Below are 27,397 nucleotides of genomic sequence, written 5' to 3' on the forward strand. Positions count from 1 at the left end.
GCACAGAAAAAGTGAAACAAAATATTATTTGAAAACATACGCGACGTAATAAAGGGGGGTGTCTGCGACATATTTTCGCAGCTTGTTGGTGATTTTGAACACAACCCAGTTGGTTGCCACTTCACCTCTACGTCATTTCCGTCACAGAACCGTCTTCGAGGTCTTTTCAAGATGGCGTCAACGCAGTTAACGGATGAGGAGCTTTTTTTGGAATTAAAACGTTTTGGTTTCACTCCAGGGCCCGTTACTGAAAACACTCGTCCGGTGTACTTGAAGAAACTCAAGAAGCTTCGCGAAGAGCAACAGCAGCGAGGACTAAGACCTGGTAAAACCCGTACTATCGGTGCCATTAACAGTACCACTGGCGGCGGTAGCACAGTGGCATCTAGGCCAGTCAGCCATGACGTCACGCACCTGAATACAAGCAGGAGACCGGGCCGGAAGTCCTCCCTCCTCGGCTTCAGCTCCGACGAGTCTGACGCTGAAACCCCACTAAAGAGGAAAGGCCTCGGTCACAGTGGCAGAGCGAACAGAAGCTCCAGTTCTCAACAGCAGCCTAAGATTAGGCCTGCCTCAACGCCGAGTGTGGCTATCAAGAGTCGGTACGACCACAGTGCGACACCAAGCAGCAATTTTTCCCTGGGTCAGAACGGAGAGAGACGTGTCTCACTGGGCTGGGGAGTCGGTGACAGATCCAGGTCTGATGCGGGACTACGGCGTTACGACGACTCGGGGGACGAGGACAATTATGAGGAGGATATGGAAAAGAAGTCCCGCTCTTTAAATGGTCGCGGGGCGTCTCGCCTGAATGCTAGCAAATTAGCTGGAGATTACTCAGACTCGGACGAGGAGGAAGTTAGTGGGCTTGGCGTCGGCGACCCAGAATGCGACAGATTGGAGCCTCGACGAAACCACCCCAGTGTGGCGTTATCTTCCGACGTTACTGATCGAGGGTCTGCGACCGATGGGCAGAACACAGAAGCTACGCCTCGTCGTTTTCTAAACATGGGGGGGAGTCAAGGTGAGGATGAAGAGGAAGATGATTTAAAGAGAAGGGACTTTAGCCGCTTGGGAGACTCGCGGAGTCACACACTTCCAAGGAAACCCATCTACGGGTCACTTACCGAAAACCACAAAGGATATACCGGTAAAAACAGTCCGGCCACGGGGGAGGATGGAGCATCCAGAAGCAACAGCACCGAGCTGAGACCGCGCTTCTCCACCTACAGCGGTCTGTCGCAGACGTACAGGCGCAACCACTCTAATCACACCCCTGCTCCCAACCATTCCTGCGGCCACGCAGCGCTCAAGAGAAACGTGTCTGCTCCCGAAGATGAGCTTCTCCAGCAGTTCAAAAGGGAAGAGCTAGCTTCCTCAGGTAGTTTTAGCGCTCACTACCTGTCCATGTTCCTGCTCACAGCGGCGTGCCTCTTCTTTGTGCTGCTGGGGCTCATGTACCTCAGGATGAGGGGTTCAGGAGCCTTGGAGGTGGATAACGTCAGTAAGTATCTGGGCGAACTGCCTATTTGGTTTCCGTGGAGTGTTAAAGTTGTGGCAGTTTAGGGACTGTAATGCATGTAATTGTTTTATTGCCTGGTAATGTATAGAAGTGTTTATTCTTTGTGTATTTTGAGTGGATGTTCCTGATGAACAAACACCAAAGTTGGAGAGATTCCCAAATACAAACAGATCCAAAGATGAGCATTTTTAGACTGGAAGGAATCCGTACAGTCAGTCTGCCCAAGCACAGAACAAGCAGCAGTCGGAAGGAGACGGTGCTCCAAATTCACTTCCACCTATTTCTGAGGAGTTGTTTTTTTGTGCCCCTACAGATAAAAGGATTATGTGACTATCAAAAGAATCATGTTACACTTAAAATGAGGCAGAATGTGCAAAAGCTAAGAATGCACACACTAACAGTTTTATATTTAACAGAAAAAGTAATTTATCGATGTTTTTCTCAATCCATGTACTTTGGAAACTTCTTTGAGAATTGTCCTGACTGTCTGTCTCGTCTTCATTTTCAGTTAATAGCCCTCCCCCGGAGTTTGACACGCCTAATGTAAGTAAATACTTTCTTCAGGTTCTCCCTACTCTTTAAGTTAAGAGGTTTTCAAATGTACAGCACAGAAAATGTGATTACATTAACAGTGTGTACCATGTCAGTAACTTACAATGCTTCATTCTAAAGCTGATTTATTTATTTTTTTTGGTATATTTGTCACACGCTTCAGATCATCAACTAAATTGTGACATTAGATATAAGATAATCCAAGTAAATACAATATGATAAATGAGGATTTGATCTGAAAACGGGTATACAGGTCTAATGGGCCGTATGTTGAAAAGTAATTGCCTCCTTGTTTAATCATTAATTAACTACAATTTAAAGAAACATAAGAACAAAGTCTCTGACATCCATCAGTCTGAAAAGGGTTACAAAGCCAGGCTTTGGGAGCAAACTGAGGTGAAAGCCATTATCCACAACTGAAGAAAACTTGAACCAGTGATGAAACTTCCCAGGAGTGGACGGCCTACCGAGAGAAACCGAGAGTTATCAGATAGTCATCCAGAAGGTCACAAAAAAGGCTCTCAAGAACTGCTGGTCTCACTTGTCTCAGTTCAGGAAAGTGTTTATGATTCAGCAATAATTCAGTTTTATTCGTCTCGCACCAATCACAAGAGCAGTCCTCCGTATTGTAAGGTAGAAACTCTACCGTATACAGAGACAACCCCAACAACACCCTGTGACCAAGCACACAGTGGAAAGTAAAAACACCCTTTTAACAGGAAGAAACCTCTGGCAGAACCTGGGGAGGGGCAGCCACCTGCCACGACCAGGTGAGGGTGATGGGAGAAAGACAGGCTGTGGAAAAGAGCAAGCGATGATAGATAAATGATTACATACAGAGAGGTGTGTAAGCACAGTGAGCCACCAAGAAACACTCAGTGCATCATGGGAAGCCCACAGTAACCTAGGCCTATTGCACAGTAACTAAGGGAGGGTTCAGGGTCACCGGATCCATCCCTGACCAGATGCTTTACCAAAAGGGGAAGTTTGAAGTTTGAAGCCTAATCTTAAAGGTAGCGAGGACGTCTGTCCAAACTGGGAGCTGGTTCAGTGGAGGGGGCCCTGAAAGCTGAAGGCTCTGCCTCCCATTCTACTTTTAAATATGAGCCACAAGTAAGCCTGCAGTCTGAGAGTGAGGTGCTCTGTTGAGATGATATTGTACTATGAGGTCTTAAACCCTGTATGTGAGGAGAAAGATTTTCAGTTAGATTCTGGAATTAACTTGGAGCCAGAAAGAGAAGCCGGTGTGAGAGATAATCATCAATGCCCTCGTCCCTGTCAGGACTCTGGCTGCAGCGTTTTGGATCAACTCGAGGCTTTTAGGGGAGTTTTTAGGGCAACTCAACAATAATGTATCACAGTAATCCAGTCTAGAGGTAATAAATGCATGACCCAGTTTTTTACCATTACTCTGAGACGGGATGTTTCTAATTTTAGAGATATTGCACAAATGCAAGAAAGCAGTCCCACATATTTGTTTACTTTGCACATTGAATCCTTGTCAGCAACAACTCCAAAGTTTTACTAGAGTCAAAAGAAAAGCAAACCAGGTAAGTAAGTGGTTAGACATCATGTTTGTAAGATTTTCAGGGCCGAGTACAATAACGCCAGTTTTGCATGAATTTAGAAGCAGGAAATTAGAGGCCACCCAGGTCTTTCATGGATTGATAAAGCTGGGTGTCATCTGAATAGGGCTGCCACAAACGATTATTTTGATAGTCGACTAGTCACCGATTATTTTTGCGATTAGTCGACTAATCGGATCATGCATCTATTGAACGTAAAACGTACAGCTTATTGCACCAGCATGCATTTGCTCTTATATAACGATCATTAGAACTTACAGCTTTAAGTGTTTAAGGTATGTGCTAACTAAACATAAAGACAAGATGATCGTTTATTAAATTTTAATGAAATTTGCAGATTGTTTCGGTGAAGTTTAATAAGCTCCTTGCTATCTAAAATATAACGGGACACCGGAGTAAATTCTCGAGCATCTCACACTTCTGATAATCAGTTGTCTGCTTGACGTTTATTCAGCTGTGTAAAAACTATAACTTTAATCTCAGCCAAACCGATTTACTCAGGAACAAATAAAATACTAAAAAAAGCCAAACAATAACATTTTTAAGTTATCTAAGTGACTTATATATGTTTAACCTGAGTAGCGAAAGACGGCGGTGGGTTTGAAAACGATTTGCCGGGAGTCCGGTGCTCTCACGGGCTCTAGTGAGCCTTGCCCCCGGCTAGCTATCGAGTTAGTGGATAACAGACGTCTCCGAAAACGTCGGAGCGCTTTTGAAAATATGTGGTGTCTTGATAAACTGAGCAGATATTTGAGGTTTACACAGCTACATTCTCGCCTGATAATATGTTAAACGTTTATTTTGTGACCCAGAAAGAATAATAAGAGTAATATTAAAACTAACTAGCTGCCGCCATTGTTGGAAACTTAGCTGGGCTGCGCTATGAATTCTGGGACACTGCTACTTCTTCTTCTTCGGGGTTTAATGGCAGCTGGCATCCTTGTACATGCAGTGCTGCCATCTTCTGTTTCAGTCCGTTATTACACTCTTAAATCCTACTACTTATTCCTGCGTCTTTTGTGATCTTACAAAGCTTCAAACGACACGTCGACTATTAAATCAGTCGTCGACGATTTTGATAGTCGACGTAATCGTGACTAGTCGACTAATCGTGGCAGCCCTACATCTGAATATGAAAACCTATGTTATATCTTTTTATAATATTAATAATACAACCTAGCCAAGGTTGGTGTCCCATTCTGATGGACATGTATGCAGAGGGGATTGTTACAACTGTTTGGGAACTCGGGAAAGTCTTTGCTTTCAGTTTTGACTTCTTGCCTTCCTACAACAACACTTACGTCATGATATTATCTGAGTGCTGCCACCTATTGTTCACAAGAATACTGCAGCGGCTTCTTGCGCCCTAACAGCAGGAAAGCAGCAGCAGTGAGCAATGCGAACGCTACGGAGGGTTTACTGGTGCCATTAGGGAAGCATCAATAATTAGCACTGAGACAGAGATGGGGTAAAAATGCCATCCACGACAGCTCAAAGCTAAAGCCACTGCTTACCAAAAGATCGAGGCCGTAAAAACGATGAACAGATTTGGTGGCTACATGAAAACAAGTCTGCAAAAGTCCTCTACAGTGATATCAACGACTCATTGGCAGTTATCAGACATGCTCGATTACACTTCTTGCTGCAAATCGTGGCATCACCAATTATTAGGTTTAGTTGACAATTTTGCATATTACATAGAACCACACACACTACCAGTCAGAAGACGCACCTTCTCATTTAATGTTGTCTTTATTTTTGCTGCTTTCTTCATTGTAGATACAAACTGAAGACATCATATATATGAAGCAAGATATATGGAATTATGTAGCAAAGAGAAAGTTGATAAATAACTCTAAATGTGTTTTATATTTTAGACTCCTCAAAGTTGTCACTGTTTGGATTGTTGACAGCGTTGCAGACAACCTCAAAGCTCATCAGAGAATACCAACATGTGCAAAGGAAGAATCTCAAACATGCTTTGAGTCATTTTACACTTCTTTGTTTGCTACATACATACACATGAAGATAAAGAAAAACCATTAAATGAGAAGGCGTGTCCAAACGTGTGACAGTGTAGGTTGGATAGCTTTTTAAAACCATGATGTCAACTGAAAATGACATTTTCAGTTTACTCAGTTTATCTTTGTTCATATAAGATCTGAAACATTTAAGCACAACAAACATGCAAAAATAAAAACATCAGTTTGGTGGTAAACATGTTTTCACATGGAGCAGGATTTATCAGCAGGAGTAGATTGAAGCTCACTTTATCCCAGTGTTCCTAAAGTTCTGACAGATGTTGACTCGCTGTCATTAGCAAAGTGGGGTTTCTGCACTTACCAGCTTAAACAAAACACACTGGAAAAGTACAACTTTAATGCTTTCTATTTTAGACTGTTTAAACCTACGTAGTGTTTTGCCTAAAGCTAACCAAGCTGCAACAAACAGCAGATAAAAAAGCTCATGAAGAGCGATTTCTGTCAGAGGCCTGAAAACATGTTTACAACTATTAAACTGCAGGTCAGATAACCTGCCTGACACCTGATGGCATGGCACCATGACCATGAATTTAATGTTTATTCAGATAATGCTTCAAATAATAACTACCCACAGTGGATTAAAGATGGCTGCTGAGTGGAGGTAGAAAAACACATGTAAATTTGGTGCTAATACTTTCTGGCGCTTTTGGCAACAAGTACCCTCGTGGCTCAAAACGTGCACCATTTCTGAAGATACAAATAGTAAAATAACACTGTTTGTCCTCAGACACAGCTAGATGCTGCTCGGGGTCAGTCAGCTCTCTGAAATGATTCCTCTGCCGCCTCAGATGGGTCTCAGCTGGGCCGGGTGTCATCACTGAGTTTTGACTCAGAAGTATTATTATTCAGATCATTTATCAGTACATCTCCATATGTTTATATCTGTGTATAAAAACAAAGCTGACACTGAGACTTGATCAGAGGTGTGAGCATCACAGCAGAGGCCTTTGTGTCAGAGTAACTGAGGATCAAACAGATTTTGATGGTAAACTGATCTGTGGGTACACTGAGACGTACGTGGACGTGCTGTCGGGCGAATGAGCCACGCTCTGTGTTTACGTCTTTGTGTCCTGCTCTCGTTTGCTGTTTTAGCTGTTTGGTGGTTGTTGAAATCTTTTTATGAACTTTGATCTGAGATTCTGGCAAAATACATTTATATTTAAAAATCATTCAGGATTCAATGAATCGATATCGCTTTATTCAAACTAAAATCGTTTTTGATTTGGGAAACCGATTTTAAAAAACCCCCAAAACAGAGCCACGTCTAGTCTCAGCTCTGCCAACGAGAGCTCCCACTGCCACACTGCCCACCTGAAACATGAATGTGACTTCCTGAGTCACACCATGAAATTCTTCCTGCTGCCCAGAATCTCAGTTTCTTCCTTTTTGTTGGTCAGACACGTCTCGGCTCATTGTGCTGATGTTGACTCTTTTCACAGCGTGTTTTTAAGAACTAAAATCCCCAATGTGTTTGTTGTGTTTGTGCATTACACGACCGAAAGATTCAGAGTGGCGTGCTGCTTTTTGGCGACGCCCTCTGTGTGTAATGGCCTTTTTTTCTACAGAGATTTTGTCAGTAAAATGAATAAATATGCAGATCAGTGCAGTTTTGTTGGTACTTTCTAAAATAATCGTGCATTTCTTTTTGCAGAAGGATGTGATCCAAAAGCTGCTGCTCAGTCTTCATGACCACTTGGCCTTTGTTGCTGGTAAACTCTTAACTGCACGTCGTCATAGCTGATTGAGCTTTGATTTTAATTCTTATTAACTGTATATGGCAATGATTATTTCACAGTATTAGATTTATGACAGTACAGTTACCACATCAGCTAATGTGAACACAAGATTTTAACATATTTGCTCCATTTTTTACATCGTTTAACTTCCTTTGGAAATTTGATTTAATAGTAAATTTTCAGATGCTGTCGCGTGGTTCTTAAAATTAAGGTCACTGTGACATTACACACAAACATTTAGACCTTTTTCTCTCACTCTCTCTCTCTCTCTCTCACTCACTCACTCACACACACACACACACACACACACACACACACACACACACACACACACACACACACACACACACACACAGTACAGAGCATGATCAGTATGGGACTTTTTAATAAGGATGCCAATATGTGGTGATTTTACCAGGCTGTGTTATTGTCCTTACAGAAACATCGAGCACAAACAGATGTCTCTAACATTTGTGTAGTCTGTCCTCTCATATCAGCTCATTATTGTGTGTGTGGCGTTCTGGGGAAGTTGGATTAAAGCGAGATTATCATCAGTTTAATCTTGTGATTACAGGCCAGCATGACTGTGGAGACCCAAATCATCCAAACAGAAGTGTGTCCATAGATGAGGCCTCAGTGTATTTACTGGTACATCCACACATCAACACCATTCTGTTCAACAACACATTCAATAGGAAAAGTCAGCAGTTCCATCTTTTATCACACAGTTAGAATCAAAGTGTGGCAGCACTCTGATTGCTGTGTATGTGGAGTAACCAGGTTAATGCAGCTTACTCGTGTGTGCTTGCACATGTTAGTCTTCATGTATAAACATAACACTTGGCTCTTTGAGTGAATCAGCAGAAATTGCTTAAAATAAATGAGAATCATGTCTCTTCTTTTCTTTCTGTGCAGGCTCAAAATAAATCGTTTAAAGGCTTAATTAATGAATCTCTGGACTGGATCATCCAAAAAGGCCAGGATGTTGGCATTAGGTAATGTTCAGCCTCTTCGAAGAGTTCCTCGCTGCCTCCGTGAGAGCGACAAATGCACTCACTTTCTGTGCCTGTGTTTGCAGGCTGATGGGAGCGGTGCCGGATGAGCCGGTGACTAAGGTGTCTGAGATCGCTCGGCTGGAGTCCACTCATCCCAAGATGTCCTTCACGTGCCGTTTCCGCCGAGCCTTCTTCACCATCATAAACAGAGTCCTCCTCATTGCAGTCGGTGAATAAACCACGTTACACAAACAGTAAACATGGAGTTTAGATCAAACCTTATAATGAGGACTGTGCAGGTGGGTGCTGCGCCTCACTAGATGATTCAGAAAGCCTTACCCTCATGGTAGCAGGGGGAGTTTCTGCATCTGGTTTGTGAATGAGGGGCGAGTTGGCACAGCACCTGATGTGTGAGTCATTTTTAGAAGGAATTATCAAACATGTCTTTGCAGTGTGTCGTGGTTTACATCTGAAAACAGACACAGCTTCTTTTTTGTAATGGGATCTAATTTTTAGTCATTTTTAAAGGAACACACATTTTGTCTTCTAACTGATATTTGGAAATTGGTCAAATTCCATCCAGGTTTGAGATCCACGTGGCGTTAGTGTCAACATTTGATGGTGGTCTACTGCAGTAGCTGCTGTTGGCAACTAAAGTGTGGTCTGCTACAAAGACACTAAAATAGGGCCAAATTGTTACTAAAGCAAAACCCACAAAGAATGATTGTTTCATGCATTTTTTTTCAATAAAGGATATAAAAAGTAATTTTGACACTAAACAGAAAGATCGTTTAGTTTGTAGGTGAGCAGGTGCAGCATTCTGTTGTCAGCTGATTGATAAGAAATGGTTACTTAAAACAAGGATAAATGAATATTATGACTAAATATACCCTGAATACATTCGTGTCAACAGTCCCAGCACCAGCTTCAGTGATTCATCCATCAGAGTTTAGATTGACGCAGCTGTGGAAGCAGTGTTTAGCTGTTCTGTTTGAACCTGTGAATGGTGTGTTTGTCTGCACAGTGGCAGGTTGTGTGTGGAGCGTGGTGTGCTACGTGAAGTATCGCTGGAGGAGAGATGAGACGGAGACGAGACAAATGTACGACATGGTGGAGAGGATCATCGGTAAGGAACGCATCGTATTCACTTGGATGTCAGACAGGAAGTGTGTTTGCTTATGAGTTTGGTATCACCTTCTTCTCCAGATGTGATGAAGACTCATGGTGAGGCTTGCCAAGAGAACCAGGACCTACAGCCTTACCTGCCCATCCCACATGTCAGAGATTCGCTGGTTCAGCCGCAGGATCGGTAAGTCCCATCTTTAGTTTCAGACTTCAGTGCAGTTTCCTCGGGTAATCAGATTACTGAATTTTTTAAATTCTCTAACTAGAACAAACACCTGGAACATCTTCTTGTCAGCACTACACACACACACACACACACACACACACACACACACACACACACACACACACACACTAAAAATCTTATTATGGATTATTAAGTTACAAACAGTAACTAATTGCTTCAGCGCTTTTGCCATAAACTTGTAATAAAAACCTTCCACGATAGGAATAGGAATACATCAGAGCCCTTTTTCAGAAATGGGATGTATATAACATAGGTAGAAAAAAATCAGTTTAAGTAAAAGAATATTTTTAATGAAAATAGAAATCCAAATAAAGCGCGGTGCTGGGATGTGGGAGCGTGCAAAACTATGAGCTAGTACCCCGGAGCTCAGGTTTGTGTTGGCGAACATTTCACGGAAAAAGCTAAATCAGTTCGTACTACGAAGAAATGTCTGAATGGGTGTACGAACACTCACAGCCTGAAGGCCGTTCACACAGCCAAAGGCCATCGCAGCCACGCCCACTAGGAGCACTCACCTATGACACGGTGAAAGTTCAGCCTGACTGTTCACTGTGATGGACGTTCACTAGTAGGGATAACGGCTGACACTAATACTAATATTAATAATAACAACATTGTTATTATTATTATTATTATTATTAGAAGAAGGATAATCGGTAATATAAGAGCAACACTGTGTGTATTTTTTGTGTTTGTGGCGTGCACGTGTCTTCAGCCTCAGGCGTTTGATCCAAGTTAAAATGAGTGTGAAACAGCTTGATTAAAGGTGTTAGTGAGCGAGCACAGTGATGCAGCTGGGAGGGTTCTCCAGGCCCAGAACAGTAATAATCTCTCACTGCTGTCCATGAGAAGTGGACTGGAGGACAGACCCAGATGGTGTCAAATCAATGGTCTGAGCTCTGAGTGCGTTCTGACACGTGTCAAAGTTGTTGCATTTCTTTTTTTTTTTTTTTTTTTTTTTTTTAAATTTCTTTGGTTGAAGTGGGTCTGAACTTTTTTTTTTTACTTTATAAGATGTAACTTTACATCGTTTACATCTTTGAGAAAATGTCATATTTCTGTCCAGACGTCAGAGCTGGATTAAAACTCAACTCTCCGTTTGTGAATAGGTGTCAATAAGTCGTTATTTCTTCATTAATCTGGGGTGAAATAGGGGCTTATTGGATTTAATTATAGATTTTAATTGTTTTTAGGTAATTGATAAATTTGTCTTCCATGAATCTGTATCCCACATCATGGACGGGGATATTGTATAAGAGAAATTCCGGGTTGTGTCCAGTTGGGGTACTGATGATTTGGGGATTTTGTTTTGTTTTACAGGAGCAAAATGAAGAAGATTTGGGAGCGAGCCGTGAGTTTTCTTTCAGCGAATGAATCAAGGATTCGAACAGAGACTCAGAGGATTGGTGGAGCAGACTTCCTGGTTTGGAGGTGGATCCAGCCTTCTCTTAATTGTGACAAGGGCTCCTCCAAAGTCTGGCAAGGAAAAGGTAACGCACTAAAGAGCGTCTAGTTGATCAGATGGCATTTCACTCCAATTGTTTGTCCAGATACTAATGGACCTAATCGCACGTTAACCGGTCTGTAAACTCCACATTATGGAGATGTTCTTACTGCGATCACCTACCCGTTAACAGTTTGATCATGTTGCCGTTTCAGCGTTTCCTTTGGACCGGAGGAATTCACCTCCCAACAGCCTGACCCCATGTCTGAAAATCAGAAACATGTTTGATCCAGTCATGTAAGTTCCTCTTTCTTCTGCATGTTTGATGATCTGTTAGGATCACATATTTGGATGCTGCGCACTAAAGATGTCCCAGGGTACAGGACTAGAAAGTTCTCAAGACTAAGTACATTATAAATGGAAAAGATGAACATGTGTTTTTTCTAAAAGTATGGACTGACCCTTTAATCAGCGGCTCAGGCTGGTGGTAGTGAAATGGTGTGGGGCTGTTATCAGCACACTTTGGGCCTCTTGGTACCAGCTGAGCATCATTTCAAAGCCATCACCTGCTTCAGTCTTGTTGCTGACTTGGATACGACTCCGTGTCACAGAGCTCCGAGAGCTCATTGTACTCAAATGTTCTGTCACTAGATCACAGCTGTCAAGAGTTTATTTTTAATAAGACATTCTTCAGGTTGAATAAAGACACTCAGACAGTTAGAATATAATAACAGCGGCGTGCATGGGTGAGGCCTCTGGCGAGACCCCGCGCACGGGTGAGGCCTCTGGTGAGACCCACACCCTGAGTGCAGGCAACAGTTCTTTTTATAGGTTACATCACGTATGCAAGCACATCACATTTCCTCTTTTACAAGTTCCTCTAAACCAATGGTTGTGTGTGTGGGTGTGTGTGTGTCACATGTGTGTCTGGCTGCTTCCTCTAGGAAACGTGGTGCACTTTTCAACTCTTGTGGTTTGGGTGCTGCATCTGTTTCCTGTCTAACTTATTTGTGTTGTAGAGTTAAATGTCAGCTTGCACAACAGAAACCTTGTGAAATATATGAACACTTCATGATATGCTTCTTAATGAAAGATAATAAAACAACGAATAAAAACACATAAAACATAAAATCTTTCAACATTCCCTCCTGTTGTTAATATATTTCACCCATACTCTATAGACTTCAGTAGACATTCACTTGCTCGCGCATTTTCAATTGCTACATCATGTGAAGTGTCTGAAATTTTTAAACACAGTCTTCTTCTTCCTCAGTTGCTATCGGGCTATAAGCTTGTGCCAGGAAGATTCCGGTTGCAGTGTCTTATTTGGATAAACAAAAGATACACCCTGCTTTTCTGGGACTCTAAGTCTCCATAGGCAGACCATGGTCATGGATCTGATTCCACAGGATGAGGACACATCTTGAGTGATGGGTTGCTCTTCTGGTTTTGCAGGTTGGACTGATCTTCCTTTACTCTACCGGGCAGGTGGGGCTAGGTCAGTGCTCGGGCTACAATGGGGTTTCTTCAGGTCGACCAAGTTCACCAGATCACCTAGTGTGTCGACTGAAAGCGAGAAGTCAAGAGGGCGGGATGTACCCAGTCTGCCCTCTCCTCCACTTACAGATCACTAGATGATAGGTGGACTGGCGTCTGGGCTTGTGTCCCCTTGTACTTTTTTGGCGTGGCTCTGGTGGATCCACGAAGGTCTTTCAGCGATTTTGCACGCTGTCGGTGTTGTGAGCAGAACCTGATAAGGGCCCTCCCACCTCGGAGAGCTCCAGTTTTTCCTCTGGAGTACCTTGATCAGGATCCAGTCGCCTGGTTTCAACCTGGAAGAGACTGGAGAAGAATCATTCGGCAGTTGGTTGCTCAGAACTATTTCTTTGTTCTCTAGCAGTTTTGTCATCCATTCTGCTAGGGTTGTTTCTCTAACTGATTTGTCTATTGGTTCACTGGTGATGGGCAGAGGAAAAGGTCTACCATGTACAATTTCAAATGGTGTCAGTTTCTGCAAGCATTGGGTTAGTCTCATCCACATTTTTACTAGGCCTGTACACTCTGGCCAGCATTTTGCTGAAGTTTCGAAATTTAGAGTGTATTTTGGAGATTATATCTCTTATCCCTCCTGTTGACGCATGGAGAGTAACTCCATGTGTCACTAAGGCTGCTGTTTTGTGTAGAGATTTTGGAAGTATTGGTTTTCCTTCTTTTAGTTTCGCTCCGCATTTCAGCCATTTCTTTTGCTCAGCTGTGGGAGCTGCTTTTTGTTCATCCTTTGTCAGTAAAATTGTTTCCCTTTGTAATTTCATAGTCATTCTTCTGATGTGCTGCACACTTGCAAACTGCTAAATGTCGCATCACATGAGGAGTTTCCTCCCATGTAAACAGATGTGTGCCATGATAAAACCTTCTCCACACACTAGAAACAAAAAACTATATTTCAACCGTTGTTACATCTTATTCACTTATTTTATAATACAGTTATTTTTCAAATCTAATATCAATCAACTAATTTGCATATCAGCTTATAATGCGCTAAGTTGACAGGTCAACAGAAATGCACGTTCAAAAGATTATCACAAAAGAGAATTTCCTCCATACAGTAAATTACTTGTGTTGCATCAATCAAGGAGAAAGCATCTCACAATTTATTGTATTACCAACTAAATTTATTGTCTGGTCACTGCTTGGTCATACCAGACTCTCTCTGTGTCTTTATTTTTCCTTCTCTGTTTTCACAAACGTTTCACCTATTGTCCTGCAAGCTGGAGAGTTAAATGTCAGTAGTGGGTAAATTCAGCAGTTGATAACAAAACTATTAAGTTTTTCCTGCTTTAACACCAATGTGAGATATAGAGGCGCACATATAGTGTGTGCTCTAGTGTAAGCTGCTCTTCATTGCATGTATGTGTGTTAGTACGCTTGCATGCAGGGCCTCTGGGCCTGTCTCACCCAAAAGGGCATTTTCTTAACAGTTGCCTTTCACTCGCGTGTGTTAAGAAAGGCAAATGTGCTTGTAGCAGTTGTGAGATTATTATGCTGTCATATATTACATTATACCTGTAATCAAAATGAGTGAATCATAATACTGCTGTAGGCCACATCATACTTCTTAGTTAAAAGAATTTGAAAATCATTAGATTTATTAGATAGGTTTGTATTATCCTATACTGCTGATTTACTGTGAGTGAGTTACACTGTTTCATGACATTTCATACTGCCGAGTTATGAAGAGAATATTGTATTCAGAGAGTAGGGGCCTCTCTTTTCTTTTTTTGTGATAGTAAAGAGCCACGGGAGCGTCACCCCCACCCTTGGTGGAGGCAGAAAAACAAGGAGCCAAGGTCATAACTCAGGCTCACAAAGAGTCAGAAAGAATGTGAATACTTAGTTTTGTGGCTGTGGCGCATTCTGTATAGCTTCTTTTCTTTGTTTAGTAGCTTTCTGCCTTCACCTGAGGGTGTGCCCTAAGCATGTGACTTCAGGTCTCCATAATTGGAGTTTATTTAAAGATAAATAAGATGATTTCATATATTGCTCGCAGATCATGCACTAGACGATATGTTGCAGTATTAGCCTGCTTCAACACTTAAACAAAACATCACTCTTTGTTCTATTATTATTATTATGATTATTATTATTATCCTGTCTCAAAACAGAAAATGAAATTGTAGTTGTTCTTGGCTGAGAAACACAAAACCTCTCTTTTTCCTTTTTTTTTTCAAAACAAGAAACTAAGTTTTAATCTCTCAGCCTTGTCACATAAAACAAAACAGATAACCCAGCTCTCAGCTGGCTCTGGACTTATCATCATCAAGGACACAAAAAGAAAAAGAAAAAGCTGCTGCCAGAAACAAAGCAGAAGTGTGAGGAAAAAACTGAGCTCACAGACAGCTGCATGTGTGACCTTTAATATGCAGCTTCTGCTCTAAAAAACAAATAAAAATTAAAAAAAAATGTGTAACTTGCTCATCAGCTTGGTAGTGTCCACATATTTAATTCATTTTATTCAGCTTCTCAAACCTGTAGCTTTAGCTGTTGTATACGGGTTTGGCTCATTAGTTGTTAGTATAGGTTTGCTCTTCATCTTAACAAAGTCTCATCTAAGATGACAGGTTTACAAGCAGGTCAAGTGTCTCTATGCACCTGATTAGTGTAGTTATTTCCTTATTTTCTTTATCTCATATATCATTGTACTGAGTTTGAGCAAACCTTCAGCTTAAATCAGACTACTTTTAACAATCTTCCACCTCACATCATAACTGACTGAGGTGCGTCTTCCTATTAATAGTATGTCATTATTAATGTTATCATTGTATTGTTTTTCCTTTTTTATAACAGCAATAGTATATCACAATACACTACTTTACTACTAATATACAATAGTATATTATTTTATATTTTATTATGTATCCATCAAAGGTCTGTGTGAATCTGCAGCTTCACACCTCCCCAAGCTGGAGACATTTTCCTTGGCTGAACAATGACACAGCCATAATAATACCTTATGCATCTCTTTTTTTTATTTGATATATTTGTGTGAATTATCTGGTTTCACGCATTCTATTCATTCAGCTTGGTTGTCTTCCCAATTTTGTTTCATTGCTTTAATTTAAGTCAACCTTAATTTAACCTTTTGTTTATTCCACTTCATTCCTCTTTCCATGCTTTAAAATATTACAACTCTTATGTATGTTTTGATTTCTTTTTAGCTTCCTTTTCAGTATTTATTTCTGCTTGGAGGGTTTCTTTTAATTTAGTTAATGCATTATACATACAGTTATACATTTTCCCTCCCACGTGGGACATTTAGTTTTCTTTGGATTTCTCCATCTATATGCACTAATTTGTCCGGCGCCTGGACATTTCTTTTCTAGCCACTGCTCGTCAGCAGTGAGTTTTGTTGTTTTATTTCCCATTTTGATTTTGTGTTATTAATACTACAAACAGAACTGTGTGACCTTCTCTGGTATTAGAGTTAGGGGAGGTTATTAAGGCAGCCTTCTACCCTTGTCCTAATGTCAAGGGCGGCCTTAATTTTATGCGATGAAGCGCAACCTTTTCCCTTCCTCACCAGTATTTCAGTCGACACAGGAAAACAATAGAAGTGGTGTAGGGTCCTACTGTCCCTCTTCAAATGACACTCACTTCCTCTTTTTAAATACAAACAATTCACATACGCGGCAGTGTAATCCTATTTTAATTGACACCTTCCTTTTCCCATTTACTCCCGGAGTAAACTTTGTCGACTACCAGCTTTTTTTCCATTGCGAAACGAGTCTCTTCTGGACTGCCAGTTTCGTCTTACAAGCGAGTCTTTTAGACTACCAGCTTTTTTTTTATTGCGAAACGAGTCTCTTCTGGACTGCCAGTTTCGTCTTACTAAGCGAGTCTTTTTTTAAACTGCCAGTCCCTACAGGACGAGTTTTTCCCTTAGAAAAGTGTCAATCTAAAAGACGATTATTCGCGATGTGCCTTTGAGTGTTAATATTCACCTGGTTATGATGATATAAGTGCCGGTCAGAGATTCCTCCTCGTTCCCCAGGATCGTGGACCTCTTACTAAGAACGCTGGCCAACCCCGAATTCACGTAGTTGGTCTTTTTCTCCTTCATAGGAAAGAGGCTGTCGACAGACTTCAGCGCGGGCTCTCCACGATGTCAGGAAACGACGAGGTCACTCCGTTGGAGCATAAAATTAGTTATAATTCGATGTCCTACATCCGGCTCGAAGGACCAATTAAATGTCAAGAGTTTATTTTTAATAAGACATTCTTCAGGTTGAATAAAGACACTCAGACAGTTAGAATATAATAACAGCGGCGTGCATGGGTGAGGCCTCTGGCGAGACCCCGCGCACGGGTGAGGCCTCTGGTGAGACCCACACCCTGAGTGCAGGCAACAGTTCTTTTTATAGGTTACATCACGTATGCAAGCACATCACATTTCCTCTTTTACAAGTTCCTCTAAACCAATGGTTGTGTGTGTGGGTGTGTGTGTGTCACATGTGTGTCTGGCTGCTTCCTCTAGGAAACGTGGTGCACTTTTCAACTCTTGTGGTTTGGGTGCTGCATCTGTTTCCTGTCTAACTTATTTGTGTTGTAGAGTTAAATGTCAGCTTGCACAACAGAAACCTTGTGAAATATATGAACACTTCATGATATGCTTCTTAATGAAAGATAATAAAACAACGAATAAAAACACATAAAACATAAAATCTTTCAACAACAGCCTTATGGAGCACCGTCGGGATGTGATGGAGACCGACATTTTGGAAAACAATTGTTGGGGTGGATTGTAATATTAGGATGTTAATGTTCCCATAACCATTTAATGGATGGAGAACGGTGCTCGTCTGACTGCATTGTGTCCAGTTTGGTGGAGTAGGGCTGCTTTTAAAGGGTCGGCCTTGCCCCCTTAGTTCCAGTCAAAGGAACTTTAGTGCTTCAGCACACCAAGACATTTTGGACGGGCTCATGCTCCCAGTTTGGTGGGAGCAGTTTGGGGATGGGCCCTTCATGTTCCAACATGACTGCACCCAAGCATACAAAACAAGTCATTAAAAACATGGACGAGTGAGTTTGGTGTGAAAGAACTGCACAGAGTCCTGACCCCAACCCAAGAGAACAGCTTTAGGTAGAGGGGGGAACTGCACACCATGCTGTAACGTCCCCAGTCCTCAAACCCGGCACCACAGACACGTCTGCTGGTAGTGTTTGTTTTATTTACAGTGCAGTTTCTTGACGGAGCAGCTTTTCAGTCGCTCGTTGTTGTCTCCATGCCCGTCACTACAGCACAGCTCCAGACTCCTCTCTCCCAGGCCCGGCGTCCTACTGAAATAAGGCAAAGTGTGATTAGGTGACTGCTGCCAGCTGCGACAGCCAACCTTCCCCCTGCACCGCACCCTCAACCCTCTGCTGCACAGGCATTCTCATCCAACATCAGTGTCTGACTGCACACATGCTTCTGGATGGTCAAATATTCCCATGAGCACACACCTAAACCTTGTGGTTAGCCTTGCCAGAAGAGTTGAAGCAGTTATAGCTGCAAAGAGTGGGTCTGCATATCCAGGTGTCCATATCTACATACAGATCCAGGCTGTTGTGAGACTCGACCAGGTCACCAGGCTGTCAGTCTCCCTCCTATAGATGGACTCGTCTTCACCTGAGATGAGCCCGGTGATTGTGCTGTCACTTGGTGTTCGCTCGCTCTGTGGTATAGTATCACTTCCTGTTCCTGCTCAAACACAGTGGTGTTTCTGAGTAGCTTTTCTGCTTAGCAATTTAATTTAAATCTTTTGATACATCCCCTTTTCATAGTATAATCTTAACGTGCTTCATCTGAATCACCCTTTCTGTGTACTCACTACCTAATTTATAGCCAAAGTATTCACTCACTGTCTCTTTACTGTTTCGCTAGCTTAGCTTAGCTCGTAGCCGACTCGTTAGCACCATGGCTACTTCACCTGTCCCTCCTGCACTTTCCTGCTCATTGTGTCAGATGTTTAGTTACTCCTCGGCCTCCTTTAGCAGTAATGATACCTGTAACAAATGTAGCATATTTGCAGCTCTGGAGGCCAGGATTACTGAATTGGAGACTCGGCTTTGCACCCTTCATTCACCCGTAGCTAGCCAGGCCCCTGTAGCTGGTGCAGCCGAAGATAGCGTAGGCCCCGCTAGCTGTTCCCCGGCAGACCCCAAGCAGCTGGGGAAAGAGGGCGGCTGGGTGACGGTGAGGAGGAAGCATAGTCTTAAACTGAAGCCCCAGGTACACCACCAACCTGTTCATGTGTCTAACCGTTTTTCCCCACTCGGCGACACACCCGCCGGGGGTCAAACTCTGGTAATTGGTGATTCTGTTCTCAGACATGTGAAGCTAGAGACACCGGCAACCATAGTCAATTGCCTTCCAGGGGCCAGAGCAGGCGACATTGAAGGAAATTTAAAACTGCTGGCTAAGGGTAAACGTAAATACAGTAAGATCATAATTCACGTCGGCAGTAATGACACCCGGTTACGCCAATCGGAGGTCACTAAAATCAATATTGAATCGGTGTGTAACTTTGCAAAAACAATGTCGGACTCTGTAGTTTTCTCTGGTCCCCTCCCCAATCAGACCAGGAGTGACATGTTTAGCCGCATGTTCTCCTTAAATTGCTGGCTGTCTGAGTGGTGTCCCAGAAACGATGTGGGCTTCATAGATAATTGGCAAACCTTCTGGAGGAAACCTGGTCTTGTTAGGAGAGACGGCATCCATCCCACTTTGGATGGAGCAGCTCTCATTTCTAGAAATATGGACAAATTTATTAAAACCCCCAAAATATGACTATCCAGAGTTGGGACCAGGAAGCAGAGTTGCAGTCTTACACGCCTCTCTGCAGCTTCTCTCCTCCTGCTACCCCCCCAAAAACCCATCTCCATTGAGACTGTGTCAGCTCCCAAAATGACAAAAAACAAACCAAAACCCAGCAATAAACAACTTAAACATAAAAAATCACAAAGAAAGAACAATACAGTATCCACATCTGAACCAAAGAGTAAAACAGTGAAATGTGGATTATTAAATATTAGGTCTCTCTCCTCCAAGTCTCTGTTAGTACATGACTTAATAATTGATCAACAAATCGATTTACTCTGCCTTACAGAAACCTGGTTGCAGCAGGATGAGTATGTTAGTTTAAATGAATCAACACCCCTGAGTCATTCTAACTACCAGAAATCTCGAAGCACAGGCCGAGGGGCGGTGTGGCAGCAATTTTTCACACCAGCCTATTAATTAACGAAAGACCAAGACAGACTTTTAATTCATTTGAAAGCCTGATGCTTAGCCTCGTCCACCCCAGCTGTAAAACTCAGAAACCAGTCTTACTTGTTATCATCTATCGTCCACCTGGGCCTTACACAGAGTTTCTCTCTGATTTCTCAGACTTTTTATCTGATTTAGTGCTCAGCTCAGATAAAATAATTATTGTGGGTGATTTTAACATCCATGTTGATGCTAAAAATGACAGCCTCAACATCGCATTTAATCTGTTATTAGACTCAATTGGCTTCTCTCAAAATGTAAAAGAACCCACCCACCACTTTAATCACACTCTAGATCTTGTTTTAACGTATGGCATAGAAACTGAACATTTAACAGTGTTTCCTGAAAACCCTCTGCTGTCTGATCATTTCCTGATAACATTTACATTTACAATAATTGATTACACAGCAGTGGAGAGTAGACTTTATCACAGTAGATGTCTTTCTGAAAGTGCTGTAACTAAGTTTAAGAATATAATCCACCCACTGTTATCATCTTCAATGCCCTGTACCAACATAGAGCAGAGCAGCTATCTGAACGCTACTCCAACAGAGGTTGATTATCTTGTTAATAATTTTACCTTCTCACTACGTACGACTCTGGATACTGTAGCTCCTGTGAAAACTAAGGCCTCAAATCCAAAGTCCCTGACTCCGTGGTATAATTCTCAAACACGTAGCCTAAAGCAGATAACTCGTAAGCTGGAGAGGAAATGGCGTGTCACAAATTTAGAGGATCATCATTTAGCCTGGAGAAATAGTTTGCTGCTTTATAAGAAAGCCCTCCGCAAAGCCAGAACATCTTACTATTCGTCACTGATTGAAGAAAATAAGAACAACCCCAGGTTTCTCTTCAGCACTGTAGCCAGGCTGACAAAAAGTCAGAGCTCTACTGAGCCAACCATCCCTTTAACGTTAACTAGTAATGACTTCATGAACTTCTTCACAAATAAAATTTTTATCATTAGAGAAAAAATTACCAATAATCATCCCACAGATGTAATATTATCTACAGCTACTTTTAGTACCATCGATGTTAAGTTAGACTCTTTTTCTCCAATTGATCTTTCTGAATTAACTTCAATAATTAATTCCTCCAAACCATCAACGTGTCTTTTAGACCCCATTCCTACAAAACTGCTCAAAGAAGTCCTGCCATTAATTAATGCTTCAATCTTAAATATGATCAACCTATCTCTAATAATCGGCTATGTACCACAGGCCTTCAAGGTGGCTGTAGTTAAACCTTTACTTAAAAAGCCATCTCTAGACCCAGCTGTCTTAGCTAATTATAGGCCAATCTCCAACCTTCCTTTCATATCAAAAATCCTTGAAAGAGTAGTTGTCAAACAGCTAACTGATCATCTGCAGAGGAATGGCTTATTTGAAGAGTTTCAGTCAGGTTTCAGAGCTCATCACAGCACAGAAACAGCTTTAGTGAAGGTTACAAATGATCTTCTTATGGCCTCTGACAGTGGACTCATCTCTGTGCTTGTCCTGCTAGACCTCAGTGCAGCGTTCGATACTGTTGACCATAATATCCTATTAGAGCGATTAGAACATGCTGTAGGTATTACAGGTACTGTGCTGCAGTGGTTTGTATCATATCTATCTAATAGACTCCAATTTGTACATGTAAATGGAGAGTCCTCTCCACACACTAAGGTCAATTATGGTGTTCCACAGGGTTCAGTGCTAGGACCAATTCTATTTACATTATACATGCTTCCCTTAGGCAGCATCATTAGAAGACATAGCATAAATTTTCACTGCTATGCAGATGACACGCAGCTCTATCTATCCATGAAGCCAGGTATCACAGACCAATTAGTTAAACTGCAGGAATGTCTTAAAGACATAAAGACCTGGATGGCCGCTAACTTTCTGCTTCTTAATTCAGATAAAACTGAGGTTATTGTACTCGGCCCTGAAAATCTTAGAAATATGGTATCTAAGCAGATTCTTACTCTGGATGGCATTACCTTGGCCTCCAGTAACACTGTGAGAAACCTTGGAGTCATTTTTGACCAGGACATGTCCTTCAACGCACATATTAAACAAATATGTAAGACTGCTTTCTTCCATTTGCGCAACATCTCTAAAATTAGAAATATCCTGTCTCAGAGTGATGCTGAAAAACTAGTTCATGCATTTATTACTTCCAGGCTGGACTACTGTAATTCTTTATTATCAGGATGTCCTAAAAACTCGCTGAAAAGCCTTCAGCTAATCCAAAATGCTGCAGCAAGAGTACTGACAGGGACTAGAAAGAGAGAGCATATTTCTCCTGTTTTGGCTTCCCTTCATTGGCTTCCTGTTAAATCCAGAATTGATTTCAAAATCCTGCTCCTCACATACAAGGTCTTAAATAATCAGGCCCCATCTTATCTTAATGACCTTGTAGTACCATATCACCCTATTAGAGCACTTCGCTCTTGCACTGCAGGCCTACTTGTTGTTCCTAGAGTATTTAAAAGTAGAATGGGAGGCAGAGCCTTTAGTTTTCAGGCCCCTCTTCTGTGGAACCAACTTCCAGTTTGGATTCGGGAGACAGACACTATCTCTACTTTCAAGATTAGGCTTAAAACTTTCCTTTTTGCTAAAGCATATAGTTAGGGCTGGACCAGGTGACCCTGAGTCCTCCCTTAGTTATGCTGCAATAGACGTAGGCTGCCGGGGATTCCCATGATGCATTGAGTTTTTCCCTTCCAGTCACCTTTCTCACTCACTATGTGCTAATAGACCTCTCTGCATCGAATCATATCTGTTATTAATCTCTGTCTCTCTTCCACAGCATGTCTTTATCCTGTTTTCCTTCTTTCACCCCAACCGGTCGCAGCAGATGGCCGCCCCTCCCTGAGCCTGGTTCTGCCGGAGGTTTCTTCCTGTTAAAAGGGAGTTTTTCCTTCCCACTGTCGCCAAAGTGCTTGCTCATAGGGGGTCATATGATTGTTGGGTTTTTCTCTGTATTTATTATTGTGCTATCTACTGTACAATATAAAGCGCCTTGAGGCGACTTTTGTTGTGATTTGGCGCTATATAAATAAAATTGAATTGAATTGAATTGAATTGAATCATCTGGAAACTTGAGGAGTTTGATGGACTGCTGACTAGAGGTTCAGCTGTTGATGAACAGGGAGCAGAAAGTGTAAATAGTCCTGGGGGGAACTGGTGTTGATGCACTGAGAGTGTGAGGCATGTCTACCCAGTCTGTCAGACAGGAAGTGATCCAGCTGCAGGTGGAAGCTGGGATGATTTTATAAAAAGCAGAACTAAAGTTAACAAAAGTATCCAGACAATTTTCTGCAGAGTCCAGATGTTGGAGGGGAAATGCAGTCCTGTGTTAAGAGCATCGTCTACTGACCTGTTGGCTCCGTGTTGTTTGTTTGTTCCTGCTAAAGGTTGAAGCAACAATTTCCTTGCACATTTAGCAGAGTACTGTCTCCGAAGCAGCTCTGTTTTGGGTGAAAAGTTGTTGGAAGCTGGTATTTTATATCATGTTAAGAATTACACAGTTGTTATCGCCGTTCTTTTAAAGCCCTGATGGAACAGAGCCAGTAGGTGACAAACGATTGATACTTCTATCCTCAGAGTTTACAGACGTGACTTTCTGCTCTTGTTACCTGATGTTTTCAGGGAGGTTGGGGAGAACTGGGACCTAGCCATTCGTGAGGCCATCTTGGAGAAATGCAGCGATAATGATGGCATTGTCCATATAGCTGTGGACAAGACCTCACGAGAGGTACGTTCTGCCTGCCCACAGTTTGGCATTAATGCTGTTAGCTGCACATAACTCCCTGCCTCCTTTATCTTCACAGGGCTGCGTCTATGTCAAGTGTCTCTCTGCAGAGTACTCAGGGAAAGCCTTCAAGGCACTTCATGGCTCCTGGTTTGATGGTAAATCACACATGATATGTTATTCACAATAAAACATGAAATATATCGAATGTTTAACCTGAGAAAATGTACAGTTTTTAAGAAAAAATGGCCATATTGAATTTGAAGGAAGCAAATGGATACGATAGGTAAATCTCCCAAAACTCTTTTAATGAAACTGGACTATAACTGCAGCTGGAGCTGCTGTCAGAGTCCACTCCAGTATTGATGCTGCTGAACAGGAGTCAGGATTACAGCGACACACAAACGGCCACATAACACAGCTGCTTATCAAAGTTTTGATCATTTCCATGATGTCACTCCTGTGCCGCAGTTAAAGGAATCACTGAGATATTTGTCGTAGCAGTTTACTGGTCTGATCCCAGTGTTTGTAAGATTTGGATTAAGTTCAGTGACGTGCTGTGAAATACAATCATATTCAGCTCACATTTGCTCCTCATTGAGTTCAGACAGAGTCTAAAAGCAGCGTCCAAATAACCTGACTAATTTCTGCCTGATTGATTTCCTCTGATAGATGAGAGATTATCTCCCCCCTTAGAAAAGCTCTGCTGTAGCTCTGGTGCTGCTGTCGGACATGTTTAGAGTTTAACCAAAAATCTGAAAAAATTTTATATGAATGACTGAAGAAATTCGTTTTATATTTCAAACCCTCACGTAATGCTTGGAGTTTAATAATGCGCAGCCATTATTATGGATGTGATACATGAAGAGCACAAAAAGGGAACATGTTTGTCAACCCTGTGATTAAGATCAGTTTCTACTGTAAGTAAGAGCAAACAGGACATGCTGTGCTTCAACACTGAAGAGAATCATTCTGAAACAGTGATATTCACTCTGGGTCTTTAGCATGATTTCCCTACAAAATAATATAAACCATGTAACTAAGGGACGTATTCAGAAGGATGTCTGTAACAAGGGGAACAGCGATCCAAGGATAGAACTTATTCAAGACTTTGAACATTAAAGAAAATATGTGTTGAATATTAAAGATAAGGCTATGAAACAGAATAGAAAGAATTTAATTTGGGGGGATTTTTAACATTGATATCGGTTACTGAACTTCAACAAAGATTGGCTACATTTTAGGCCAAAAAAAATAAACGATAAGTTATTAGTGTAAGAAGTTACTTAGATGTGCTCGACCCCTGAGAAATAAAAATCCATCCTTCAGGCGTTTCACATGATAGTTTCCCAGCCTCCAGCTTTCTGAGTGACGACGCACGTGACGGACAGTGGAGTAAATGTAACCTGTTAGAGGTCCAGTTTGCCACAAACATTGAAATAATCAGCTGTATGGAAATGATTAACATGTCGCTCATATTTATGATTTATGACCCTTTGATGGGTTAACTCCATGTATCGAGGAGCACTGCAGTGATTGCTTCTGTTTCACAGGTAAGCTGGTGACGGTGAAGTATCTACGTTTGGACCGCTATCACCAGCGCTTTCCACAGGCACAGGGCTGCAGCACGCCGCTCAAGGCGTCTGGCCTCGCCACAAGTGTCACCAACACTACAGCCCATCTGCAGCATCACAGCTCAGCCAGCTCCCCGGGCTTCTCGTGAGGGCACCTCGTGTTTGAACCTCCTACCGTGTACTCCTCCCACGTCACAGCACCAGTCTGATGTTGCTGCTTTAAAACAGGAAAGCCTTCAGTGTGTCACAGCAGAGCATTTTCATTTGTTTCAGTTTACTTTTCTGAAAACAGGAAATTTGCAAGAGAAGATGTTCAGCAGTGCAGTGTTTGTTGTTTTTTCTTAATACTCTTTATATTAGAAACGTCACAGATTTTAGAAGTAAGCAAAGCTCTTGTGGAATGTTTAAGGTTTTTGCAGAGACTCCAGTCTTCTATTATTCCGTAGTATAAAGTCCTGCTATAATGGAATACGTTTGGCCATGTATGGCTGCATGTGGCAGAGCGTGCCTCGACATAAACTTTCAGTACAACAGTGTATTTAACCTGTTTAGTATCATTTAGTAAAGACAGGCTTCTAGGTTGTGCTGTAAATATGTGAAGCTCGAGCTTTATGACATCTTTGTACTCAAAGTAAACCTTAAGCGCACATTTTTCACGCCGCGCTTGGCAGTACAAGGATGCACGAGGTTTAGCTGGAAGAGCGGAGCGTCGGTCGCGTCGTGGTTGCTTCGTTTGGTTTTTCAGCCACTCTTTGCGCTCTATTTGGGGGACGGCAGCCTGCGGTGCGCCCCAGTACTCGGCTGTTATAGCAAAGTGTTTAACATTCACCTGGAGCTCTCGTCTCTTGTTATAGTCCTTTATATACCCGACTCTTTTTATTTCTCTTGTTGTTTGTTCCCCTCTTGCGTGTTGGGTCGTTAATGCGTCAGCGTGTGATCTTTACATGCGTGGCCTACAGAACAGATCGTGTTTCTTGACCTGTCAGCCTCTTGTACTGATACAACCACTGGTTTGTCTCTAAAGCACTATCACATTTTTTTACAGGTTAGAATACTAATTTCCAAATATTCCAGAGACTGTAAGGAGGCCAAGGATTCCAGGTGGTCTGAACAATGAGCGTTTTCCTTTTTGCAGTGTGAAGTTGTACAGATGGCGCAAACTTAAAATGCTCAACAGCTGCTGCAGCAGTTTGCAGTAGATGACCCAACGGTGCCTTAAACCTTTTCCCTTTCTTTTCATTCTTTTGAACTGGTGATGCATTACTGGATAATGTAACGGGCTTAAGAAATGGAGAAACTGTTTAAAGTGTGAGTAACACCAGTTCTGCGTGACATCTTGAGATTTGGTGTTTTGTAGCAGTTTCTTTTGATATGAAACCAAAAGCTTGTATTTATTTAATTTTTGACAACCGAGCTGATATATTCTTATGTCGCTGGACCTGTTAAATATCTTTTCCTCCATCAGGGATGACCTTATATTGTCAGGATGTGTACAACATAAATAAAGACTTTTAAGAAATCAGCCAGTTGTTAGTGCATCAGTGTAATCTATTTTTGTACGTGTCCACCACAGTGGTGCAGATGCAGCGTTTCCCCCTCAGTGATTACAGGGGCTGCATGTCGATGTTTCATGTGATGGCTCCTCTGCTTAAACACATACACCTGATGTTTTATGTAAACCCTGTATATTGATATAACTCAAATATGCCATTATATGCAGTTTGATTTCTCTTGTATGGGTGTGGTTCGACTTTGGGATTTGCAAATAATTTCAGACATTTTAATGCGATTTGTAAATTGTACAAACTGCTCATATTAAAGGTTTATTAGTTTTTATATTTGTACACGTGTGTGTGGTTTTTTTGTTTTGTTTTGTTTGTTTTTTCTGCCGGTTGCGCACGAGGCGGAAAGAGTTTAAAAATTTTATTTATTTTAATCCATTAATTCAAAGCTGCTGCTTTAACAACTCCGGAAAAACCGGGAATACCATCCGTGGTTAGGAATGCTGGAACGGTAACTCGCGGGATTGTGAA

General features: G+C 41.9%; 1 protein-coding gene and 1 long non-coding RNA gene across 2 annotated transcripts; one reads left to right on the forward strand and one right to left on the reverse strand.

Moving 5' to 3' along the window:
• The first annotated feature begins 97 nt into the window (after positions 1–97).
• lemd3 (LEM domain containing 3) lies at positions 98–27,200 on the forward strand. The gene is made up of 13 exons (XM_003455657.5): positions 98–1,501; positions 2,028–2,062; positions 7,351–7,408; positions 8,010–8,083; positions 8,351–8,430; positions 8,514–8,659; positions 9,455–9,556; positions 9,637–9,739; positions 11,123–11,292; positions 11,462–11,543; positions 23,688–23,793; positions 23,870–23,948; positions 25,344–27,200. The coding sequence occupies exons 1-13, from the start codon at positions 172–174 to the stop codon at positions 25,511–25,513; spliced, it is 2,535 nt and encodes an 844-aa protein (XP_003455705.1). The 5' UTR covers positions 98–171; the 3' UTR covers positions 25,514–27,200.
• On the reverse strand, positions 11,900–17,490 carry LOC109195044 (uncharacterized). The gene is made up of 2 exons (XR_002056718.2): positions 16,745–17,490; positions 11,900–13,088 (listed from the first exon to the last, which is right to left on the reverse strand). It is a non-coding gene; the product is annotated as an uncharacterized LOC109195044 (long non-coding RNA).
• Positions 27,201–27,397: the final 197 nt, after the last annotated feature.

Source organism: Oreochromis niloticus, linkage group LG17, assembly GCF_001858045.2.
Source record: "Oreochromis niloticus isolate F11D_XX linkage group LG17, O_niloticus_UMD_NMBU, whole genome shotgun sequence".
Taxonomy (NCBI): domain Eukaryota; kingdom Metazoa; phylum Chordata; class Actinopteri; order Cichliformes; family Cichlidae; genus Oreochromis; species Oreochromis niloticus.